Below are 20,516 nucleotides of genomic sequence, written 5' to 3'. Positions count from 1 at the left end.
TTCTATTCTATTTCTATTCTAAACAGGACACTATACCTTGGATTGACTCAACATTCTTGGCTCATTTGCCTCGAATGGTCAAATCTCACTGCAGAGATAGCCACCCACCCAAGGATTGGGGGGGAAAAAGGGGCACGCAATAACCAAACTATTATCTTTCACCCTAAACTCATCAATATTCTAATCCTTGTGGTTCATAATAAAGTGCTAATTCAAGCTGAAACTAACAGCCTGTTTGCATACATGGCAGATTTTGTCTTTTGGCTGAAAGATTGAAATCCTTTGGCAGAAAACGGGGTTATAAATAACACTGGGGAGGTCCATCGTAACTTCAGATGGTGGTTAAGCAACTCGTTGTAAGTCGAGGACTACTGCTGCCTGTGTTATTAAAGCTAACTAGACGATCCTAAAGTTGAAATGCTGCATTTGCTGGGTCTTCTTAATTTTTTTTTATTATTATTTGCATTTATATCCCGCCCTTCTCCGAAGACTCAGGGCGGCTTACACTATGCTAGCAATAGTCTTCATCCTATTTGTATATTTATATACAAAGTCAACTTATTGCCCCCAACAATCTGGGTCCTCATTTTACCTACCTTATAAAGGATGGAAGGCTGAGTCAACCCTGGGCCTGGTGGGGCTTGAACCTGCAGTAATTGCAAGCAGCTGCTGTTAATAACAGACTGTTTTAGCAGCCTTAGCCACCAGAGGCCCCAAATTTTCTTGCAAGGCAGAATAACAGACTTGGAAGGGACCTTGGAGGTCTTCTAGTCCAACCCCCTGCTCATGCAGGAAACTCCATACTATTTCAGATAAATAGTTTTTCAATCTCTTAAAAACTTCCAGTGTTGGAGCATTTACAAGTTCTGGAGGCAAGTCAATTCCACTGATTAATTGTTCTCACTGCCAGGAAATTTTATCCTTCGTTCTAGAGGTTGCTTCTCTCCTTCAATTAAGGAGAAATTTCGTGACAGCTAGGGCTGCCACAGAGAGGAGGAAGGGGGTCAAGCTATTTTCCAAAGCAACTGAAGGCCAGGCAAGGAACAATGGATGGAAACTGAACAAGGAGAGTTTCAACCTAGAAGAAATTTCCTGACAGTGAGGAGCAATCATGGGACAGAAGTTGCCCCCAGAAGTTGTGGGAGCTTCATCCCTGGAAGCTTTCAAGAAGAGACTGGACTGCCATCTGTCAGAAACGGTGTAGGGTCTCCTGCTTGAGCGGGGGGTTGGACTAGATGACCCAGAAGCTCCCTTCCAACGCTATTCTGATTGACTGATTGATTGAACCTAGAAATAAGGAGAAATATCAAATGATCTAAGTGCCAAAGCCCACTGCAACTATATAGCAAAAAAGGCTCTAAGAGTTGTAAACCTAATCTTGCGTAGCTTCTTTTCCAAAAACACTACACTACTAACCAGAGCATATAAAACATTTGCTAGACCAATTCTAGAATACAGCTCGCCTGTTTGGAATCCTCACCACATCTCTGACATCAATACAATTGAACGTGTCCAGAAATATTTTACAAGAAGAGTTCTCCATTCCTCTGAAAACAATAAAATACCCTATCCCACCAGACTTGAAATCCTAGGCTTAGATAACTTGGAACTCCGTCGCCTTCGACATGACCTAAGTTTAACTCACAGAATCATCTATTGTAATGTCCTTCCTGTTAAAGACTACTTCAGCTTTAATTGCAATAATACTAGAGCAACCAATAGATTTAAACTTAATGTCAACCGCTTTAATCTAGATTGCAGAGAATATGACTTCTGTAACAGAATCATCAGTGCTTGGAATACTTCACCTGACTCTGTGGTCTCTTCCCATAATCCTAAAAGCTTTATCCAAAAACTTTCTACTGTTGACCCCACCCCATTCCTAAGAGGACCATAAGGGGCGTGCATAAGCGCACAAACGTGCCTACCGTTCCTGTCCTATTGTTTTTCTTTTCTTCTTCCTATATATATGCTTATACCTCCTTATATTTACTCATATATGTGTTTATATACTATATAATCTTTTGTATGATACCTACATATATTGTTGTGACAAAATAAATAAATAAATAAATAAAAATAAAGAAGAGTTCTCCGCTCCTCTGTAAACAACAAAATACCTTATTCCACCAGACTTGAAATCCTGGGATTAGAAAACTTAGAACTCCGCCGACTCCGACAAGACCTGTGTTTAACACAGAATCATCTATTGCAATGTCCTTCCTGTTAAAGACTACTTCAGCTTCAATAGCAATAATACAAGAGCAAACAATAGATTCAAACTTAATGTCAACCGCTTCAATCTTGATTGCAGAAAATATGACTTCAGTAACAGAGTTGTTAATGCTTGGAATACACTACCTGACTCTGTGGTCTCCTCTCCAACTCCTAAAAGCTTTAACCAAAAACTGTCTACCATTGACCTCACCCCATTCCTAAAAGGACTACAAGGGGCGTGCATAAGTGCACAAAAGTGCCTACCGTTCCTGTCCTATTGTTTCCTTTCAATATATGTTCCTGTATATAATGTTGTGACAAAATTAAAAAATAAAAATTCTGATGGGAGAACAATCAACCCATGGAACAGAAGTTGCCTTCAGAAGTTGTGGGAGCTTCATCCCTGGAATCTTTCAAGAAGAGACTGAACTGCCATCTGTCTCCTTCTTGGGCAGAGGGGGTTGGACTAGATGACCTGTAAGGCCCCTTTCCAACTCTGTTATTCGATATTCAGTGGAACAGAAGTTGCCTTTGGAAGTTGTGGGAGCTTCATCCCTGGAGGCTTTCAATAGGAGATTGGACTGCTATCTGTCAGAAATGGTGTAGGCCGGTCTCCTGCTTGGCCAGTGGGGTTGGACTAGATGACCTACAAGGTCCCTTCCAACTCTGTTATTCTGTCATTAATCAGTGGAACGACTTGCCTCCAGAAAAACTGTTGGAAATTTTTTTGGGGGAAACATCTGGAAAGCAGCTCTCCCCCCCCCCCCAGTTCAAAAAGGATTTAGTACACCCATTCGTCTGCTCTCCAAATTCAGTTGCCATAGTAATCCTGGATCCCTTCTTGTAGATCTGTGCACTGGTTAAAATAGGCTTACCAAGGGATAAAACTGGGATTTTTGAATGAATGAATAAATAAATAAATAGCAAAGGCATTTTTAAAGGTCACCCTTGTAAACACGCAGTTTCACACCAACGCAATTGTTCAGAAAATTATCTTGGTTCAGAGACCCGAAGCTGGCTGGTTCCCGAATATATTATTTGTTTTTAGGGGGTTGACCCAACTACACAATGCTTGCAATTTCCACGTTTCAGATGCCAAAGGAATGCCTTTATTTTGCCTCGTCATAACCTCCAACAAAAGATGATTTGTTCTTCATCCCACCGACGCAGCAAATCTCAGCCCGCAATTTTGATTTAATCTTTCTCTCTCTCTCTCTCTCTTTTTTTTAAAAAAACCCAGAAGCGAGGGAGTGAAACAGCTTCATTAATTCTTGCTTGGAAGTACAATAAAGCAGCCTTTAATCTCTTCATTGCATTCCCCGCCACCCCCCACCCCAAAAAAATTTCAGAAGTTTGAGGCGCCCCTGGCAGGTTTGCAAAAAAAAAACCGAGGCCTTAATCAAGGATAATGGATGTTGCAGTTCCTTTTCCCCATGAAATTTTTCTCCTAATTCTCTTGCCTGATTTATTCAGGTAGTATGAGCTGAGTCTGAGCAATTCTTTTAATTCAATTTTCATTTCCAAAAAGCTAATGGCGCAGAAGTGGTTGATGCCAGTTTTAAGGAATATCTTTCCGACTGGCAACTATTCAGATTTTGCAAGGAGGAGGACGAAGAGGAGGAACAACAACTGGCTAATATAATGTGCCTTTAGATCAAATCCAGAAAACTGCAACAAGAAAAGGCAAGTCCCAGGTTTAAAAAGCACTCAGAACGTGAAATTGTTGCATGCAAACCGGCTATGGTTCAACCCGCACAAAGACGCCAGCAAGCCATGGTTTATCTCTGGCCCCACGGAACGGTCCGCGAAACAACTGGAATACCAACCACAGATGTGCACAAAAGCCCCAGCAAACCTTTGGTGCAAGAGTTTATTGGTTTGGCACTGATCCACAGAGTTTGGTGACTTGGTGGCAGCCAAGCATGGAAGGAGGCAGACAGACAAGCCCTGGGCGGACAAGGAGTACGGAGGTGCGTAAACGTAGGTACGTCCGCGTGGTGGGAGGATTCTCGCATGTGCAACGAGAAGTCCAGTTTACAGGAAGGCGAGGCGAGGGAAAGAAAGAGAAAGAGGAAAAGAGTGAAAGAGAGAGAGAGAGAGAGAGAGAGAGAGAGAGAGAGAGAGAGAGAGAGAGAGAACAAAAGAAAGTGAAAGATAGATAGATAGATAGATAGATAGATAGATAGATAGATAGATAGATAGATAGATAGGTAGGTAGATAGATGGATGATAGATAGAAGATGGATGGATGGAGGATAGGTGGGGAGATGGATGGATAGACAGAAGATGATAGATACAGACAGACAGACAAATGATAGGTGGGTGGGTGGGTGAGTGGAATAGAAAATGAATGGATGTGTGGATGGATGGATGGACAGACAGATGATAGATAGATAGATAGATAGATAGATAGATAGATAGATAGATAGATAGGTGGATGGATGGATAATAGAAGATGGATGGATGGATGGATGGATGGATGGATGGATGGATAGATAGATAGATAGATAGATAGATAGATAGATAGATAGATAGATAGATAGATGAAAGGTGGGTGGGTGGGTGGGTGATAGAAGATGGATGGATGGATGGATGGATGGAGGATAGGTGGATGGATGGATGATGGATGGATGGATGGATAGACAGACAGAAGATGATAGACAGACAGATAGATGATGGGTGGGTGGGTGGATGGATGGAATAATAGAAAATGGATGGATGGATGGATGGATAGATGATAGATAGATAGATAGATAGATAGATAGATAGATAGATAGATAGATAGATAGATAGATAGATAGATAGATAGATAGATAGATAAGGTAGATTCCCAGCTGGCCTCCTTCTTCCCCAATTTCATGGAACTAAAATCAGAATGAATTTAGGTAGGTAGGTAGAGAAGGAAGGAAGGAAGGAAGGAAATGAAGGGCAGAGAAATGGAAGAGGAAATGGAAGAGGGAAGGGAGGGAAGCAAGGAAGGAAAAAGGGAAGGGGAGGAAAACAAGCAAGAGGCAGAAGAACAAACCAAATTTATTGAAAATGTATTTCTAAGCCACAGCTGAGTCTCTCCTGAAGGGACTTCAGGATTCTGCCCTAAAAACCCCCCCCCCACAATTCTCCTGTTGTTCCCCACCCTAGTTTTTGCTTCTGAAGCCCTCAATACTGCCCGCCCCAGAGGACCAAACAGGGATGGGAGGGGGCAACGTAGAGCTATGTCCCTGTCCTTTAAAAGAAGCCCCATCACAGCATCCGGCCCCCTCCCCCATGATCAAAACTGGGGTGCTGAGCTGCGGTGGCATTCAAATAATTTAACAACCGGTTCCCTGCCCTAATGATGGGTTGGATGGGCGTGGCCATGGTGGGTGGGGCCAGGGGTTTGTGACAGGCAGCACTCGGCCTCCTGGGAGCAAAAATGGGCTGGGGGGAGGGGCCATGCCGCACCCCCCACTGTGCCCCGTTTTGGGCCTCCCTGCACTTACCTGGGAGCCAAAATCGGGTGCATGGGCTCTCCTAGAAGAGGAGGGGGCGGGGCCAGCCAGCAATTTAACAACCGGTTTGCCCGAACCGGCCGAATCCCACCATTGGTGCTGAGCAATCAGCGGGGATTTACGAGGGTTACGTGATCTCCTTCCAACAAGCAAAATCAATGGGAGAAGCCTGCTTCGCTTAACGACCAGGTGAATCACTTACCAGCCTGCAGCGATTCGCTTTAGAACCAAGGGGGTGGGGCAGGGAAATAGAGAAATGTTTCAAAATCGGAGGCAAGTCCCTTAGCCCCTGCCTTGCTTAGCCACGGACATTCCACTCCCAAATGTGGTCGTTAAGTCGAGGACTACCTCTCCTGAACTCTGGGCTCAGGAGGGAGGCGAAGAGACAACTTGAGCGTGGAGGTCGTTACGGAAAAAGCCACCTTAGGTCTACCTAAAGCTGTAAACAAACCACTGTAAACTGGTTTAGTTAAAGTGCTGTCAAGAGTCAGATTTTTGCGACTTGTTACACACCTAGATTTCCTTCTAGGGTTCTGCCCCAGAATTGCAAACCCGGTCAAAATTGAACAAGGGCAGGAAAGATCAAAAAATAAGATTTTATAAAAAATAGATCTCTCCGGGCTTTCCACGGGTTGCACAATTGTGCCTTTTTAAAAGTTTCAGGGAGGGTTTGTGACACCAAAACGACACGTTTCTTCTCGATTCAACCCTCCGGAATCCGCCCTCAAACAGGAAGCGTCGAATGCTCTCTCCTCCCCCTCCACTAGCCTCCAGCTTTCGTTTAAGAGCATTTCCTTTTTTTTCTGTGCAAAATAATAAAAATAAAAAATGACATCACACAAAACCAGGCACAGAGGAAATAATAATAAAAGAAAGAAAAAGAAAGAAAGAAAGAAAGAAAGAAAGAAAGAAAGAAAGAAAGAAAGAAAGAAAGAACAACCAGGAAGAATCTGTGCTCGCTCTCTCTCTCTCTCTCTCTCTCTCTCTCTCTCTCGTAGGCAGCTAAGAGAAGAAGAAGGAGAAATATTTTGTCCATGGGGACGTCCCTCGGTGCCAACTTTGTGCAACACTGTAATTTCTCCAGCCTCGCCCAGTGACAGAAGTTCTCGCCGGCCAGGCCACGCAAATAGCCCCTTCTACCCATCGGACCACGACGGATGAGTGAAGATAATGTCTCTTTTCTTTGCCCAGCGAGAGAAAATGGCTTTCTCGGTGATGAAACGGTGCCCGCCGCGGGCAGCCCGCTCGTGGGCCTGGTACATCCGGCATTCGTCCAGTCGCCCCTTCTCAAAATAGTGATAAGGCACCGGTGGCTGGTTCTTGTCTCTGCCAATTCAAGGAGACAAATTTAAACCACATGTGTGAGGTGTATATATATAGAGAGAGCCCAGTCTGTTAAGAGCTGAACATGCAACTGACATTCCATCGAAGGCAGCCTGAAATAACTGGCCATTAATAAAACAAAAATATTGATTGAGGCTACAGAGAGAAAAGATTTTTTGGGGGGCGTTATCCTTACCTGGGGAGGGCCCAAAGATACTTTTTTTCAAAATGCAACTGGACTTCCTTTGTTTTTCCTCGAAGACCTTTCGCTTCTCGCTCAAGAAGCTTCTTCCGTTCTCACCCGAGAAACGTCTCCAGTCAGAAATGAAGAAGCTTCTTGGATGAGAAGCGAAACCTCTTCAAGGGAAAACAGAGTCCAGTTGCCTTCTGAAGAACCAAAGAAGCTTCTTGGATGAGAAGCGGAACCTCTTCAAGGGAAAACAGGGTCCAGTTGCCTTCTGAAGAACTGAAGAAGCTCCTTGGATGAGAAGCGAAACGTCTTCAAGGAAAAACAAAGTCCCGTTGCCTTCTGAAGAACCGAAGAAGCTTCTTGGATGGGAAGCGAAACGTCTTCAAGGAAAAACAAAGTCCCGTTGCCTTCTGAAGAACCGAAGAAGCTTCTTGGATGGGAAGTGAAATGTCTTCAAGGAAGAACAAAGTCCAGTTGCCTTCTGAAGAACCGAAGAAGCTTCTTGGATAGGAAGCGAAATGTCTTCGAGGAAAAACAAAGTCCAGTTGCCTTTTTAAAAAAACCACCTTTGGGACAATAATGACCTGGATGACTTGAGAACCTCCATAGACATTTAGCTGGGGAAGAGTTGATCCTTTCGACACGTCCTCCGAGTCTTCTGGGAAATGGGCATCATCTTTTAGAGAACATCTCCAAGATGTTCTTCACCTCTCCACCCTGTCCACCAGAGCTGAAAGCTCCCAAGTTGTAAGGGATAAAGAGATAGATGGTCTTCCCAGCCCAGAAGACCATCTTCCAAATTACTCACTTGCAGTGGTTCTCGCTGACCATACCGAAGACAAAAATCTGCTCGCACAACTCCATCGCCAAAACCATGGTGAACCAGCCGGTACTGAGAAAGGTACCGGATTTCATCCTGCGGGTCGGAAAGAGAAGATGCTGAGATGCGATGCAGGAGGAGCCAAGGAAAGCTAGGCTGGTTGTTTGCTTTGCCCACGGAGCTAAGCCTTGATTTGTGGGAGAAGCCTGTCATGATCTGGGCAAACGAAGAATAGAATAGAATAGAATAGAATAGAATAGAATAGAATAGAATAGAATAGAATAGAATAGAATAGAATAGAATAGAATAGAATAGAATAGAATGGAATGGAATTCTCTCCTGTGCAGGCTGCACTGGTTGCCGGTGGTCTTCCAGGTGCGCTTCAAGGTGTTGGTTATCACCTTCAAAGTGCTCCATGGCATTGGACCGGGATATTTACGGGACCGCCTGCTGCCACCAGTTACCTCCCATTCTCCGGAACGTCCAGTACGCGCTCACAGGGAGGGCCTTCTTAGGGTGCCGTAGGCTAGCCTACGTCGGCTGGCAGCCCCCAGGGGAAGAGCGTTCTCTGTGGGGGCCCCGGCTCTATGGAACGAGCTGCCGGTGGGACTCCGTCTCCTCCCTGATCTCCGGATCTTTAAACGCGAGCTCAAGACTTTCTTTTTTCACCAAGCGGGGCTGGCCTGATTGATTTTAATATGGGGGGTTTTAGCGGGTTTTTAACAGGGTTTTAGCTTTTGAAAATTTTAGCTAATATTTTAAGTATAATACAGCGGTCGAATTAGATTTTTAAACTTGTTATAGTATTTTAATTTGTTCTGGATTTTTGTTGTTTTATTTGCTGTACACCGCCCTGAGTCTTTGGAGAAGGGCGGTATAAAAATATGAAATAATAATAATAATAATAATAATAATAATAATAATAATAATAATAATAATAATAATAATATGGAAGGGAAGGGAAGGGAAGAGAAGAGAAGACAAGAGGAGTGGAGTAGAGTGGAGTGGAGTGGAGTGGAATGGAATAGAATAGAACAGAATAGAATTGGAAGAGAAGAGAAGACAAGAGGAGTGGAGTAGAGTGGAGTGGAGTGGAGTGGAATGGAATAGAATAGAACAGAATAGAATTGGAAGGGAAGAGAAGAGAAGGGAAGGGAAGGGAAGGGAAGGGAAGGGAAGGGAAGGGAAGGGAAGGAGAGAGGAGAGGAGTGGAGTGGAGTGGAATGGAATGGAAGGGAAGGGAAGGGAAGGGAAGGGAAGGGAAGGGAAGGAGAGAGGAGAGGAGTGGAGTGGAGTGGAGTGGAGTGGAGTGGAGTGGAATGGAATAGAATAGATTAGAATAGGTTTTCACAGATTAACAGAGTTGGAAGGGACCTGGTAGGTCATCTAGTCCAACCCCCCTACCCAGGCAGGTGCCCTCAACTCTACCTGCTTCCTTAGAAGCAGCTGGTGTTCTTTTCTCCAGTGAAATACAAGAATAGAATAGAATAGAATAGAATAGAATAGAATAGAATAGAATAGAATAGAATAGAGGAAGAATACTGCAAAACCCCCATTCCCTCCCCACTCCAGGGGAAGGATACTGCAAAAAATCCCCATTCCCACCCCACTCTGGGGCCAACTGGAGGTGGTATTTGCCGGTTCTCCGAGCTGCTCAAAATTTCCGCCGCCGGTTCGCCAGAACCTGTTGGATTTCACCCCTGCTCTGTATCACTTGCTACCTGAGTTCTACCAACCGCTCAACGTCTTCCAAGCTTTCCCACCAAGAATGGAAGCTGGGAATTTCATCCCGGCGGCTTGGCTTTGCTTTGCTGCTCCACCGGGTTCCTTCCTTCTGCTCTCACCTGTTTTTCCCTGTCTCCAGTTGGAAGAGCTCGTCACAGCGGGCCATGGTTTTCTCCGTGAGAGTGTAGAGGCGCAAAGCTGGATACATCTCCTTGATCTTTACAAGGGTCCGGTAGACCAAGCCAATCTTCTCCCGGCTCATCAGCCTGGGAGGGCCCCAAATGATGTAGGTGGTGTCGCAGGATTGCTTGAAGAAGTAGCTCTGGTTGCGCAGCAGCAAAGGGATGCTGGTGTGGGAGACCACCCGAAAGGTGCTGCGGCTGCCCACATCTTCTTCGTAACCCTGGGTGGGGGCCTGGTTCATACGCAGGACGCAGTCCTTGGCGTCAATCTCCTGCCCCGAATGGGAGCCTAACATCTGTCCGGAACTGGACACCACGGCACATTGGCGGCATGGCACTTGAGCCAGTGGCTAACCAGAAGGAGAAAGAAAAATAAAATAAAATAAAATATAAGAAGTGGGGAGAATGGGCCATAGGATTGCTCTTGAGGGTAAAATTGGGGAGGGGGATTCCTCTGCCAAGAGATTTCTCCCCCCCCCAAAAAACACTGAAAGTTTCATTTTAGGTGTGTCCCAATGGAGCTCACAGAAGCAAAATCCTTCCACCATTCAATTTTCCCCCTTTCCTTTTCTCCGAACTTTTCCCCAAATGTTGTATCTCGTCCTCCCTCCTCTCCTCAGCCGCCCCCCTCCCATCTACACCCAGGCCTGCTATCAGACTCCGAGTCTGATAATGAAGATGAACGGCCTGTCATGCCTCCAGCCCCAAGCCCTGGCCCCATGCCCGGAGAGGATTCCAGGAGTGAACAAACAAACCTCACTCATACAGCGTGTGTTCCTTTGGCTCAGCCATCAGAGGAAGTCAGCCACGGATTGGAATTACTCGGGCCTACTCCTTCTGACCCCTCCCTTTCCCAGACAGCAGATCCAGCTGAAGACAATTCAAAGTGGGAGGATCCTCGCTTCCGGAGATTTGAGAGGCGACGCCAGCAGAAGGAAGGGTGGGGCAGGCCTGGATAAATGCTGAGTCATGGAGCCACACCCCACAGCCTATATAAAGGACCTGCATTCCAACCTTGAGTCAAGCAAAGTCTCATCTAGTTTGCTGAAGTCACAACTTGGACTCCTGCCTGCCCTGAGAGACCTCGAAAGAATTTGGCAAAGCTGCAGAGGCTTGATACAGACTTCCTAGACCCAGTCGTCGGAGGGGGAGGGGGACACGACACCAAATCCTGTACATGTGGTGTTCCCCAAGACAAGTGTTTTAGGGCCCAACACTCTTCATGCTTTACATAAATGACCTTTGCGATCATATTAAAAGCAATTGTGTTCTCTTGGCTGACGATGTTAAACTATTCAACACTACAGACAATGCAACTACCCTTCAAAAAGACCTTGACTATGTGTCAGTACTGGTCTAACAAGTGGCAACTTCACATCTCAACCAACAAAAGCTCCGTCTTGCACACCGGCAAGAAAAAAAAGTCAAAACATAAAATACAAATTAGATGGACATAACCTTATAGATGACCCCCACTCTGTCAAAGACCTTGGAGTACTCGTTTCTAAAAATCTAAGTGCCAAAGCCCACTGTAACAACATTGCCAAAAAGGCACTAACCTAATCTTGCATAGCTTCTTTTCTGGTAATAGTGTACTACTAACTAGAGCATACAAAACATTTGCTAGACCAATTCTTGAATACAGCTCATCTGTCTAGAACCCGCACTGCATAAATCGGACATAAATACAATCGAGAGAGTCCAGAGATATTTCACAAAAAGAGTCCTCCACTCCTCTGCTTGCAAAAAAATACCTTATGCCCCCAGACTCCAAATTTTTGGACAACTTAGAACTATGCTGACTTCAGTCTGACCTAAGCATCGTACATAAAATTATCTCCCACAATGTCTTACCTGTCAACGACTACTTCAACTTCAACCACAACAATACATGACCAAATACTAGATACAAACTCAAGGTAAACCGCTCCAAACTTGATTGCAGAAAATACGACTTCAGCAACAGAGTGGTCAATGCCTGGAATGCACTACCTGATTCTGTAGTTTCTTCCCCAAACCCCCAAAACTTTAAGCTTAAACTGTCTCCTGTTGACCACACCCCATTCCTAAGAGGTCTGTAAGGGGCGTGCATAAGCGCACCAGCGTGCCTACCATCCCTGTCCTAATATTCCTTTTTTACTTACTCTTTTCATATACCCAAATTATGTTTTTACTTTTACCTGTTATCTTATATGTGATTGACAATATATATGTGTGTGTGTGTGTGTATGTATAAAATATATATATTTGTTTTCTGAGGTTTTCGCGGGTGTTTGTATGTAGGTCTTTGGTTATTCGGGTTTTTCCCCGCGTAAAATTGGAAGTGTCTTGGCGACGTTTCGACGAAGTCTCATTCATCATCTTCAGGCTTCAGCTTCAGAAGCACGAAGCTGAAGCCTGAAGATGACGAATGAGACTTCATCGAAACGTCGCCAAGACACTTCCAATATATATATATATATATATATAAATATAAAATATAAATATATATAACTGGCTTTGCAACATATAAATAAGTCAATTCCGAACGGCTTATGTAACGTTATAAGCCAGCTTCAAGAGCTGTGGTTTTCAGCTCCCAGAATTCATGCTGGCAGGAGAATTCTGGGAGTTGACGTCCAAATGTCTAAAATGTTGTCGAGGGTCAGGAATGCTGCTGTAACCAATGGACTTCAAATTTCGTAGAAAGGAAGGAAAGCAAGAAGACAGGAAGGAAGGGTGGACTTCAACTCCTACAATTCTCCTGGCTAGGAAATTCTGGGAGTTGAAGTCCACACAGCTTAAAAGTTGCCGAGGGTCCGGAACACCAATGGACTTCAAATTTTGTAGGAAGGGAGGGAGGGAGAGAGGAGTGAGGCACAAAGGATTACTTTTAATACTGAAAAAGAGAAGAAAAAAATAATGAAAGGAACAAAATATATGTGGATAGATGGATGGGTGGGAGGGAGGGAGGGAGGGAGGAAGGAAGGAAGGAAGGAAGGAAGGAAGGAAGGAAGGAAGGAAGGAAGGAAGAAAGGAAGGAAGGACTTCAGACCTCACAATTCTCCTGGTTGGGGAATTCTGGGAGTTGAAGTCCACACATCTTAAAATCGCCAAAGTGTATAGTGCCATACTGGGTTTTCAATTTCAACTATAGAGAATATAAAGGATGCGTGATGGTGTTTTTATTTTTTATCGTTCTAATGTACACCGAAGACGGCATTTAACTGCGTTGCACTCTGTGCAATGACAATAAAGCAAAGTAAACTAAACTGCCTAAACTTGAGATTGGACTCACCTTTCCATCTGGGATGCTGATATAGCCCTCAAACTGGGCAGTTTTCACACTCTGTGCCAGCCTGTCCTCCTCTCCCTCCCTAGGCTGGCAGCTGAGCCAACACAAGGAACTACAAAGGTGTGGACACAGCAGGAAGTAGAGGATGCCGCAGGCGCACAACACAACGAGACTGAAGAACAGGCGAGACTGCAAAAGAGAAGATGTGTCTGTCGATAAACCGATGGGCTACCCAGACGCAGGCAAGATTCAACCAAATAGACAGAACAGAAGCTGGAAGGGACCTCGGAGGCCTTCTAGTCCATCTCCCTGCTCGGGCAGGAAACCCTATAACATGTCAGATACATGGTTGTCTAATCTCTCCTTGAAAACTTTAGCGATGGAGGAGCCACAACTTCTGGTGGCAAGTTGTTCCACTGATTAATTGTTCTAACTGTCAGGAAATTTCTCCTTTTTTTCTAGGTTGTTTCTGTCCTTGATTAGTTTCCATCCATTGCTTCTTGTCCTGCCCTCAGGGGCTTTGGAGAATAGTTTGACTCCCTCTTCTTTGTGGCAGCCCCTGAAATATTGGAACACTGCTATCCTGTCTCCCCTAGTCCTTCTTTTCCATAGGCTAGAATAGAATAACAGAGTTGGAAGGGACCTTGGAGGTCTTCTAGTCCAACCCCCTGCTTAGGCAGAAAATCCTACACCACTTCAGACAAATGGTTATCCAACATCTTCTTAAAAACTTCCAATGTTGGAGCATTTACAGTATAACTTCTGGAGGAAAGTTGTTCCGTTGATTAATTGTTCTAACTAGACATACCCAGTTCCTGCAACCGTTCTTCATATGTTTTAGCCTCCAGTCCCCTAATCATCTTGGTTGCTCTTCTCTGCACTCTTTCTAGAGTCTCAACATCTTTTTTTATGACCAAAACTGGATCCAGTATTCCAAGTGTGGCCTCACCAAGGCATTACAGTATAACAGAGCCCTGCAGATCTCTGGAAATTTCAGAGCCTTTGGATACTTACAAGCACTTGCATCCTTTATTGAGTTTTCAGCGTAAAATTGGAAGTGTCTTGGCGACGTTTGACGAAGTCTCATTCATCATCTTCAGGCTTCAGCTTCAGAAGCACGGCTGAAGCCTGAAGATGACGAATGAGACTTCATCGAAACGCCGCCAAGACACTTCCAATATATATATATATATATATATATATATATATAAATATAAAATATAAATATATATAACTGGCTTTGCAACATATAAATAAGTCAATTCCGAATGGCTTATGTAACGTTATAAGCCAGCTTCAAGAGCTGTGGTTTTCAGCTCCCAGAATTCATGCTGGCAGGAGAATTCTGGGAGTTGACGTCCAAATGTCTAAAATGTTGTCAAGGGTCAAGAATGCTGCTGTAACCAATGGACTTCAAATTTCGTAGAAAGGAAGGAAAGCAAGAAGACAGGAAGGAAGGGTGGACTTCAGACCTCACAATTCTCCTGGCTGGGGAATTCTGGGAGTTGAAGTCCATACATCTTAAAAGTTGCCGAGGGTCCGGAACACCAATGGACTTCAAATTTTGTAGGAAGGGAGGGAGGGAGAGAGGGGTGAGGCACAAAGGATTACTTTTAATACTGAAAAAGAGAAGAAAAAAATAATGAAAGGAACAAAATATATGTGGATAGATGGATGGGTGGGAGGGAGGAAGGAAGGGAAAAGGAAGGAAGGAAGGAAGGAAGGAAGGAAGGAAGGAAGGAAGGAAGGAAGGAAGGAAGGAAGGAAGGAAGGAAGGACTTCAGACCTCACAATTCTCCTGGCTGGGGAATTCTGGGAGTTGAAGTCCACACATCTTAAAATCGCCAAAGTGTATAGTGCCATACTGGGTTTTCAATTTCAACTATAGAGAATATAGAGAATGCGTGATGGTGTTTTTATTTTTTATCGTTCTAATCTACACCGAAGACGGCATTTAACTGCGTTGCACTCTGTGCAATGAAAATAAAGCAAAGTAAACTAAACTGCCTAAACTTGAGATTGGACTCACCTTTCCATCTGGGATGCTGATATAGCCATCAAACTGGGCAGTTTTCACACTCTGTGCCAGCCTGTCCTCCTCTCCTTCCCTAGGCTGGCAGCTGAGCCAACACAAGGAACTACAAAGGTGTGGACACAGCAGGAAGTAGAGGATGCCGCAGGCGCACAACACAACGAGACTGAAGAACAGGCGAGACTGCAAAAGAGAAGATGTGTCTGTCGATAAACCGATGGGCTACCCAGACGCAGGCAAGATTCAACCAAATAGACAGAACAGAAGCTGGAAGGGACCTCGGAGGCCTTCTAGTCCATCCCCCTGCTCGGGCAGGAAACCCTATAACATGTCAGATACATGGTTGTCTAATCTCTCCTTGAAAACTTTAGCGATGGAGGAGCCACAACTTCTGGTGGCAAGTTGTTCCACTGATTAATTGTTCTAACTGTCAGGAAATTTCTCCTTTTTTTCTAGGTTGTTTCTGTCCTTGATTAGTTTCATCCATTGCTTCTTGTCCTGCCCTCAGGGCTTTGGAGAATAACTTGACTCCTCTTCTTTGTAGCAGCCCTGAAATATTGGAACACTGCTATCCTGTCTCCCCTAGTCCTTCTTTTCGATAGGCTAGAATAGAATAACAGAGTTGGAAGGGACCTTGGAGGTCTTCTAGTCCAACCCCCTGCTTAGGCAGAAAACCCTACACCACTTCAGACAAATGGTTATCCAACATCTTCTTAAAAACTTCCAATGTTGGAGCATTTACAGTATAACTTCTGGAGGAAAGTTGTTCCGTTGATTAATTGTTCTAACTAGACATACCCAGTTCCTGCAACCGTTCTTCATATGTTTTAGCCTCCAGTCCCCTAATCATCTTGGTTGCTCTTCTCTGCACTCTTTCTAGAGTCTCAACATCTTTTTTTATGACCAAAACTGGATCCAGTATTCCAAGTGTGGCCTCACCAAGGCATTACAGTATAACAGAGCCATGCAGATCTCTGGAAATTTCAGAGCCTTTGGATACTTACAAGCACTTGCATCCTTTATTGAGTTTTCAGCCATCTATCTGGCTTGGATTTCTGGGACAACCTGCCCTGGAAAGAGACAAGACAGGTGAGCGATTCCAGAGGTGACTTCTCCGTTGCTTGAGAGAAATGCTCAGTCATGCAGATCAGGGGTGAAATCCAGCAGGTTCTGAGAGGTTCTGGAGAAACGGTAGAGGAAATTTTGAGCAGTTCGGAGAACTGGCAAATACCACCTCTGGCTGGCCCCAGAGTGGGGTAGGAATGGAGATTTTGCAGTCTCCTTCCCCTGGAGTGGGGAGGGGATGTAGTTTTTGCAAAATCTTTAACCAAAAACTATCTACTATTGACCTTACTCCATTCCTAAGAGGACTGTAAGGGGCGTGCATAAGAGCACAGAAGTTCCTACCATCCCTGTCCTATTGTTTCTTTTCATTATATCCAATTAATATAGTTATTACATACTTATGCTCATATATATGCTTATGTATTATATAGCTATTTCATTTCATGTTAATGCCTATATATACTGATATGACAAAATAAAATTAAAAAAAAAATCCTTCCCCCAGGAGTGGGGAGGGAATGGAGATTTTGCAGTATCCTTCCCCTGCCATGCCCACCAAACCACGCCCACAGAACCGGTAGTAAAAAAAAATTGGATTTCACCACTGATCCAGATGTTGCTTGTTGTCCCAAAGTGACAAGTCCTGTTTTCCAAAAGCCCTTTCCTGGGCTTTTTTTTTCTTCTTTGAAAACATTTTGCTTCTCATCCAAGAAGCTTCTTCAGTTCTAACTGACAGGTGAGGAAACCGAAGGATTTATTTAATGGAAGAAAAACAAACAAACCAGGAAGTCCAAGGATGAAAGGACTTTTGGGACTACTGATCACTGCGTTCAGCTGAGGCCTTAACAGATCAGTATCCTCAAGTCATAAGAGGCATCTATGAAGAAACTATTTACAACATTAAGAAATTTCAGCTATTGAAGATTTTGGTGTGCCACACAAGTCGCCAAAATCAGTTTTAATTTTTTTTTAAGCAATAAAACAATGGAAAGGTTTTAGCCAAGGCTGCTGAGCTGCTGATCCAGTTCTACAGAGGAATGACTGAGTCTACCATTTGCACCTCTATAACTGTCTGGTTTGGTTCTGCAACCCAACAAGAAAGACAAAGACTTCAGAGGATCATTGGAACTGCAGAAAAAACAATGGCTACCAACCTGCCTTCCATTGAGGACCTGTATACTGCACGAGTCAAAAAGAGGGCCGTGAAAATATTTACAGACCCCTCGCATCCTGGACATAAACTGTTTCAACTCCTATCCTCAAAACGACGCTGTAGAGCACTGCACACCAGAACAACTAGACACAAGAATAGTTTCTTCCTGAACGCCATCGCTCTGCTGAACAAATAATTCCTTCAACACTGTTAAACTATTGACTAAATCTGCACTACTATTAATCTTCACATTGTTCCCATCACCCATCTCCTTCCACTTATGACTGTATTTTGTTGCTTGTATTCTTACGATTTATATTGATATTGATTGGTTCCTGATTGCTTATTTGTACCCTATGACTATCATTAAGTGTTGTACCTTAGAATTCTTGATGATCTTTTCTTTGATGTACACTGAGAGCATATGCACCAAGACAAATTCCTTGTGTGTCCAATCACACTTGGCCAATAAAAAATTCTATTCTATTCTATTCTGTTCTGTCCTGTCCTGTCCTGTCCTGTCATGTCCTGTCCTGTCCTGTCCTATCACCTGCAGCCAAATTGGTAAATGTATTATCAAGAGAAAGAAAGGCAGAGTGTTTGATTTTGCAAGCTTCGTTGCAAAACTTACTTCCTTAGCAGCGTGTAGATTTCATCGCAACACCAGCTCTGTTGTAACTAGTTGACAACGAGAGAAACACAAAACTATTCCACCCATTTTGTTTTCCTTCCTCCCCTGACAACTACGCTGGTTTAATATTAACATAACGGATGATTAATGAAGTCAGCTGGCCAATTTCTCAAAGAAAGACAGGGGGAATTCTAACTTTCCCCAAGTGTGATCCATTCAGGGCTAGGAAACAGGCCTCTGGTTTTTTGGGGCTGGTGAAACTATGATTCCCAGCAAACCCCCCCCCCTCTTCCTGGCAGAGGATGCTAGGAGTTGTAGTCCGCTAACATCTGGCAAGCCACAGCTGTTTTTCAAATGCTGGTTCAGAACATTCTTAAGAGAAAGAAAAAAAGCCAGGGATTAGCACCCCTTTTCCATTAGGAATACTTTTGTCTCCTTCTATAGAATAGAATAGAATAGAATAGAATAGAATAGAATAGAATAGAATTCTTTTATTGGCCAAGTGTGATTGGACACACAAGGAATTTGTCTTGGTGCATCTGCTCTCAGAGTACATAAAAAGACAAGATACATTTGTCAAGAATCATAAGATACAACACTTAGTAATAGTCTAGTCTAGTCTAGTCTAGTCTAGTCTAGTCTAGAATAGAATAGAATAGAATAGAATAGAATAGAATAGAATAGAATAGAATAGAATAGAATAGAATTCTTTATTGGCCAAGTGTGATTGGACACACAAGGAATTTGTTTTTGGTGCAGATGCTCTCAGTGTCCATAAAAGAAAAGATACCTTCATCAAGGTACAACTCTTACAACACTTAATGATAGTCATAGGTTACAAATTTACTCTTAACAAAAAAATAAATCATTTCGATCAACCTAACAAGGATATAACGGCTTAACCACCCAGAATCCACACGGAGGGGAGAAGAGTTCAGGGCCAGGCGGGGAGAAAAGCAAAGAAGGGCTCTCTGCACATGCCCCAGAGAGGCATGCCCCGCGTCCTTTGAGGGACAAAGCGCAGTGGGGGGGAAAGAGAGACCCCCACCCTCGCCATCTATCTGCGGCGGATTCATTCCTAGCAAGTGGTCGCAGGGGAGGGGAGAGGAAAAAGGGCTGGGCAGGGCAGGGCAGCAGGGGTGCCCGGTGCCAAGGGAGAAAGGAGGGCGCCAGGGGGACGCGCAAAGGAGCCCGCGGGGGTGGAGAGAGAGGAAGGCGGCGGGCAGCCTCTTTGGCCAGTCCCAAGGGGAGACCCACCAGTGCCAAGGGCGCGTCCTGGGAAAAGGGCGAGGATGGCAAAGATGGGGGGGAGTCGGAAGGCGTCTCTCTCCGCCTTCCTGTGGAGGGTGACCCCACTCCCGGGAACTTCTCCTGGCTCCAAGACAACCGGGGCCTCGCTCGCCCAAAGCAGCCGCTTACCAGCTTGGCCAAAGGAACCCGCAGCATCGCACGCGCGATCGCCTCTCCAAAGGGCGCCCGGCGCTGGCGGCCCCGTTAATCTCCAGCTGCCCTTTTAAGAGCTCTGCAAAGCAAGGCAGGCTCCGCCTAGGACACCCCCCCACCCCTCCCCCACGCCCCACCTACCGCCCGCCAGCGCTTCCCCCCCCCCCACCCTCTGCCAGTCGGGTTTCCAGCACCGCTGCGCCAGGGCGCACCGGGCAATCGGCTGTCAAGAGCCGCGAAGTTGCGCTCTCCATGGTGGAAGCGTCGAAGGAGAGGGTTGGTTTTTAGGATCTCATGGCCCTGGGGTGGGGGGTGGGATGGGGGGGGAGGGAGGGAGGAACCAGATTTAAGGGCCAGTGAGTGAGCAGGAGACAGACAGACCAGGGTTTGGCCAACCACCAAAAGCCTGCCATGCAGCAGATAAAGCAAAGGTCGCCCCGTGGGCAACAACAAGCCACCATTCCTGGTGCTGAAGCCAGGGGGCCCACGTTCACACAAGACACTAAGGTGGGGTGGGGTGGATAGGCTTGTAGTTCAAGAATGGGTGCAAGTCTAGATTACATGGATGGACATTGCCTTACGGATGACCCCCATCCCGTTAAAGACCTTGGAGTTTTCATGTCAAATGATCTAAGTGCCAAAGCCCACTGCAACTACATAGCAAAAAAAGGCTCTAAGAGTTGTAAACCTAATCTTGCGTAGCTTCTTCTCCAAAAACACTACACTACTAACCAGAGCATATAAAACATTTGCTAGACCAATTCTAGAATACAGCTCGCCTGTCTGGAACCCTCACCACATTTCTGACATCAGTACAATTGAACGTGTCCAGAATATTTTACAAGAAGAGTTCTTCACTCCTCTGAAAACAACAAAATACCTTATTCCACCAGACTTGAAATCCTAGGCTTAGAAAACTTGGAATTCTGTCGCCTTCAACAAGACCTAAGTTTAACTCATAGAATCATCTATT

The 20,516-nt window shown here is 44.8% G+C and overlaps 1 protein-coding gene across 7 annotated transcripts; it reads right to left on the bottom strand.

The window, feature by feature from the left end:
* Nucleotides 1–4,069: 4,069 nt before the first annotated feature.
* On the bottom strand, nucleotides 4,070–19,657 carry ST6GALNAC4 (ST6 N-acetylgalactosaminide alpha-2,6-sialyltransferase 4). Of its 7 annotated transcripts, XM_058159337.1 has the most exons (7): nucleotides 19,520–19,543; nucleotides 16,919–17,045; nucleotides 16,256–16,431; nucleotides 15,249–15,434; nucleotides 9,883–10,295; nucleotides 8,027–8,134; nucleotides 4,070–7,031 (listed from the first exon to the last, which is right to left on the bottom strand). In XM_058159337.1, the coding sequence occupies exons 3-7, from the start codon at nucleotides 16,265–16,267 to the stop codon at nucleotides 6,842–6,844; spliced, it is 909 nt and encodes a 302-aa protein (XP_058015320.1). In that variant the 5' UTR covers nucleotides 16,268–16,431; nucleotides 16,919–17,045; nucleotides 19,520–19,543; the 3' UTR covers nucleotides 4,070–6,841. The 7 variants fall into 7 exon arrangements, with proteins under 7 accessions (XP_058015320.1, XP_058015317.1, XP_058015319.1 ...); XM_058159334.1 differs by lacking the exon at nucleotides 16,919–17,045 and having other exon boundaries at nucleotides 16,256–16,321; nucleotides 19,520–19,657; XM_058159336.1 differs by lacking the exon at nucleotides 16,919–17,045 and having other exon boundaries at nucleotides 19,520–19,639.
* Nucleotides 19,658–20,516: the final 859 nt, after the last annotated feature.

The sequence above is a fragment of the Ahaetulla prasina genome, chromosome 16, assembly GCF_028640845.1.
Source record: "Ahaetulla prasina isolate Xishuangbanna chromosome 16, ASM2864084v1, whole genome shotgun sequence".
In the NCBI taxonomy this organism is placed as follows: Eukaryota; Metazoa; Chordata; class Lepidosauria; order Squamata; family Colubridae; genus Ahaetulla; species Ahaetulla prasina.
Note: the sequence above shows the minus strand (reverse complement) of the source record. Positions and strands in the feature narration are given on the sequence as shown.

Bases quoted from the DNA above. Each gene is read 5' to 3' on its own strand.
- ST6GALNAC4 (XM_058159334.1), bottom strand. The intron at 10,296-15,248 runs GTGAGTCCAATC...CCTTCTGGTTAG, and splicing joins TCAGCATCCCAGATGGAAAG to CCACTGGCTCAAGTGCCATG. The intron at 7,032-8,026 runs GTGAGTAATTTG...TTGAATTGGCAG, and splicing joins GTCAGCGAGAACCACTGCAA to AGACAAGAACCAGCCACCGG.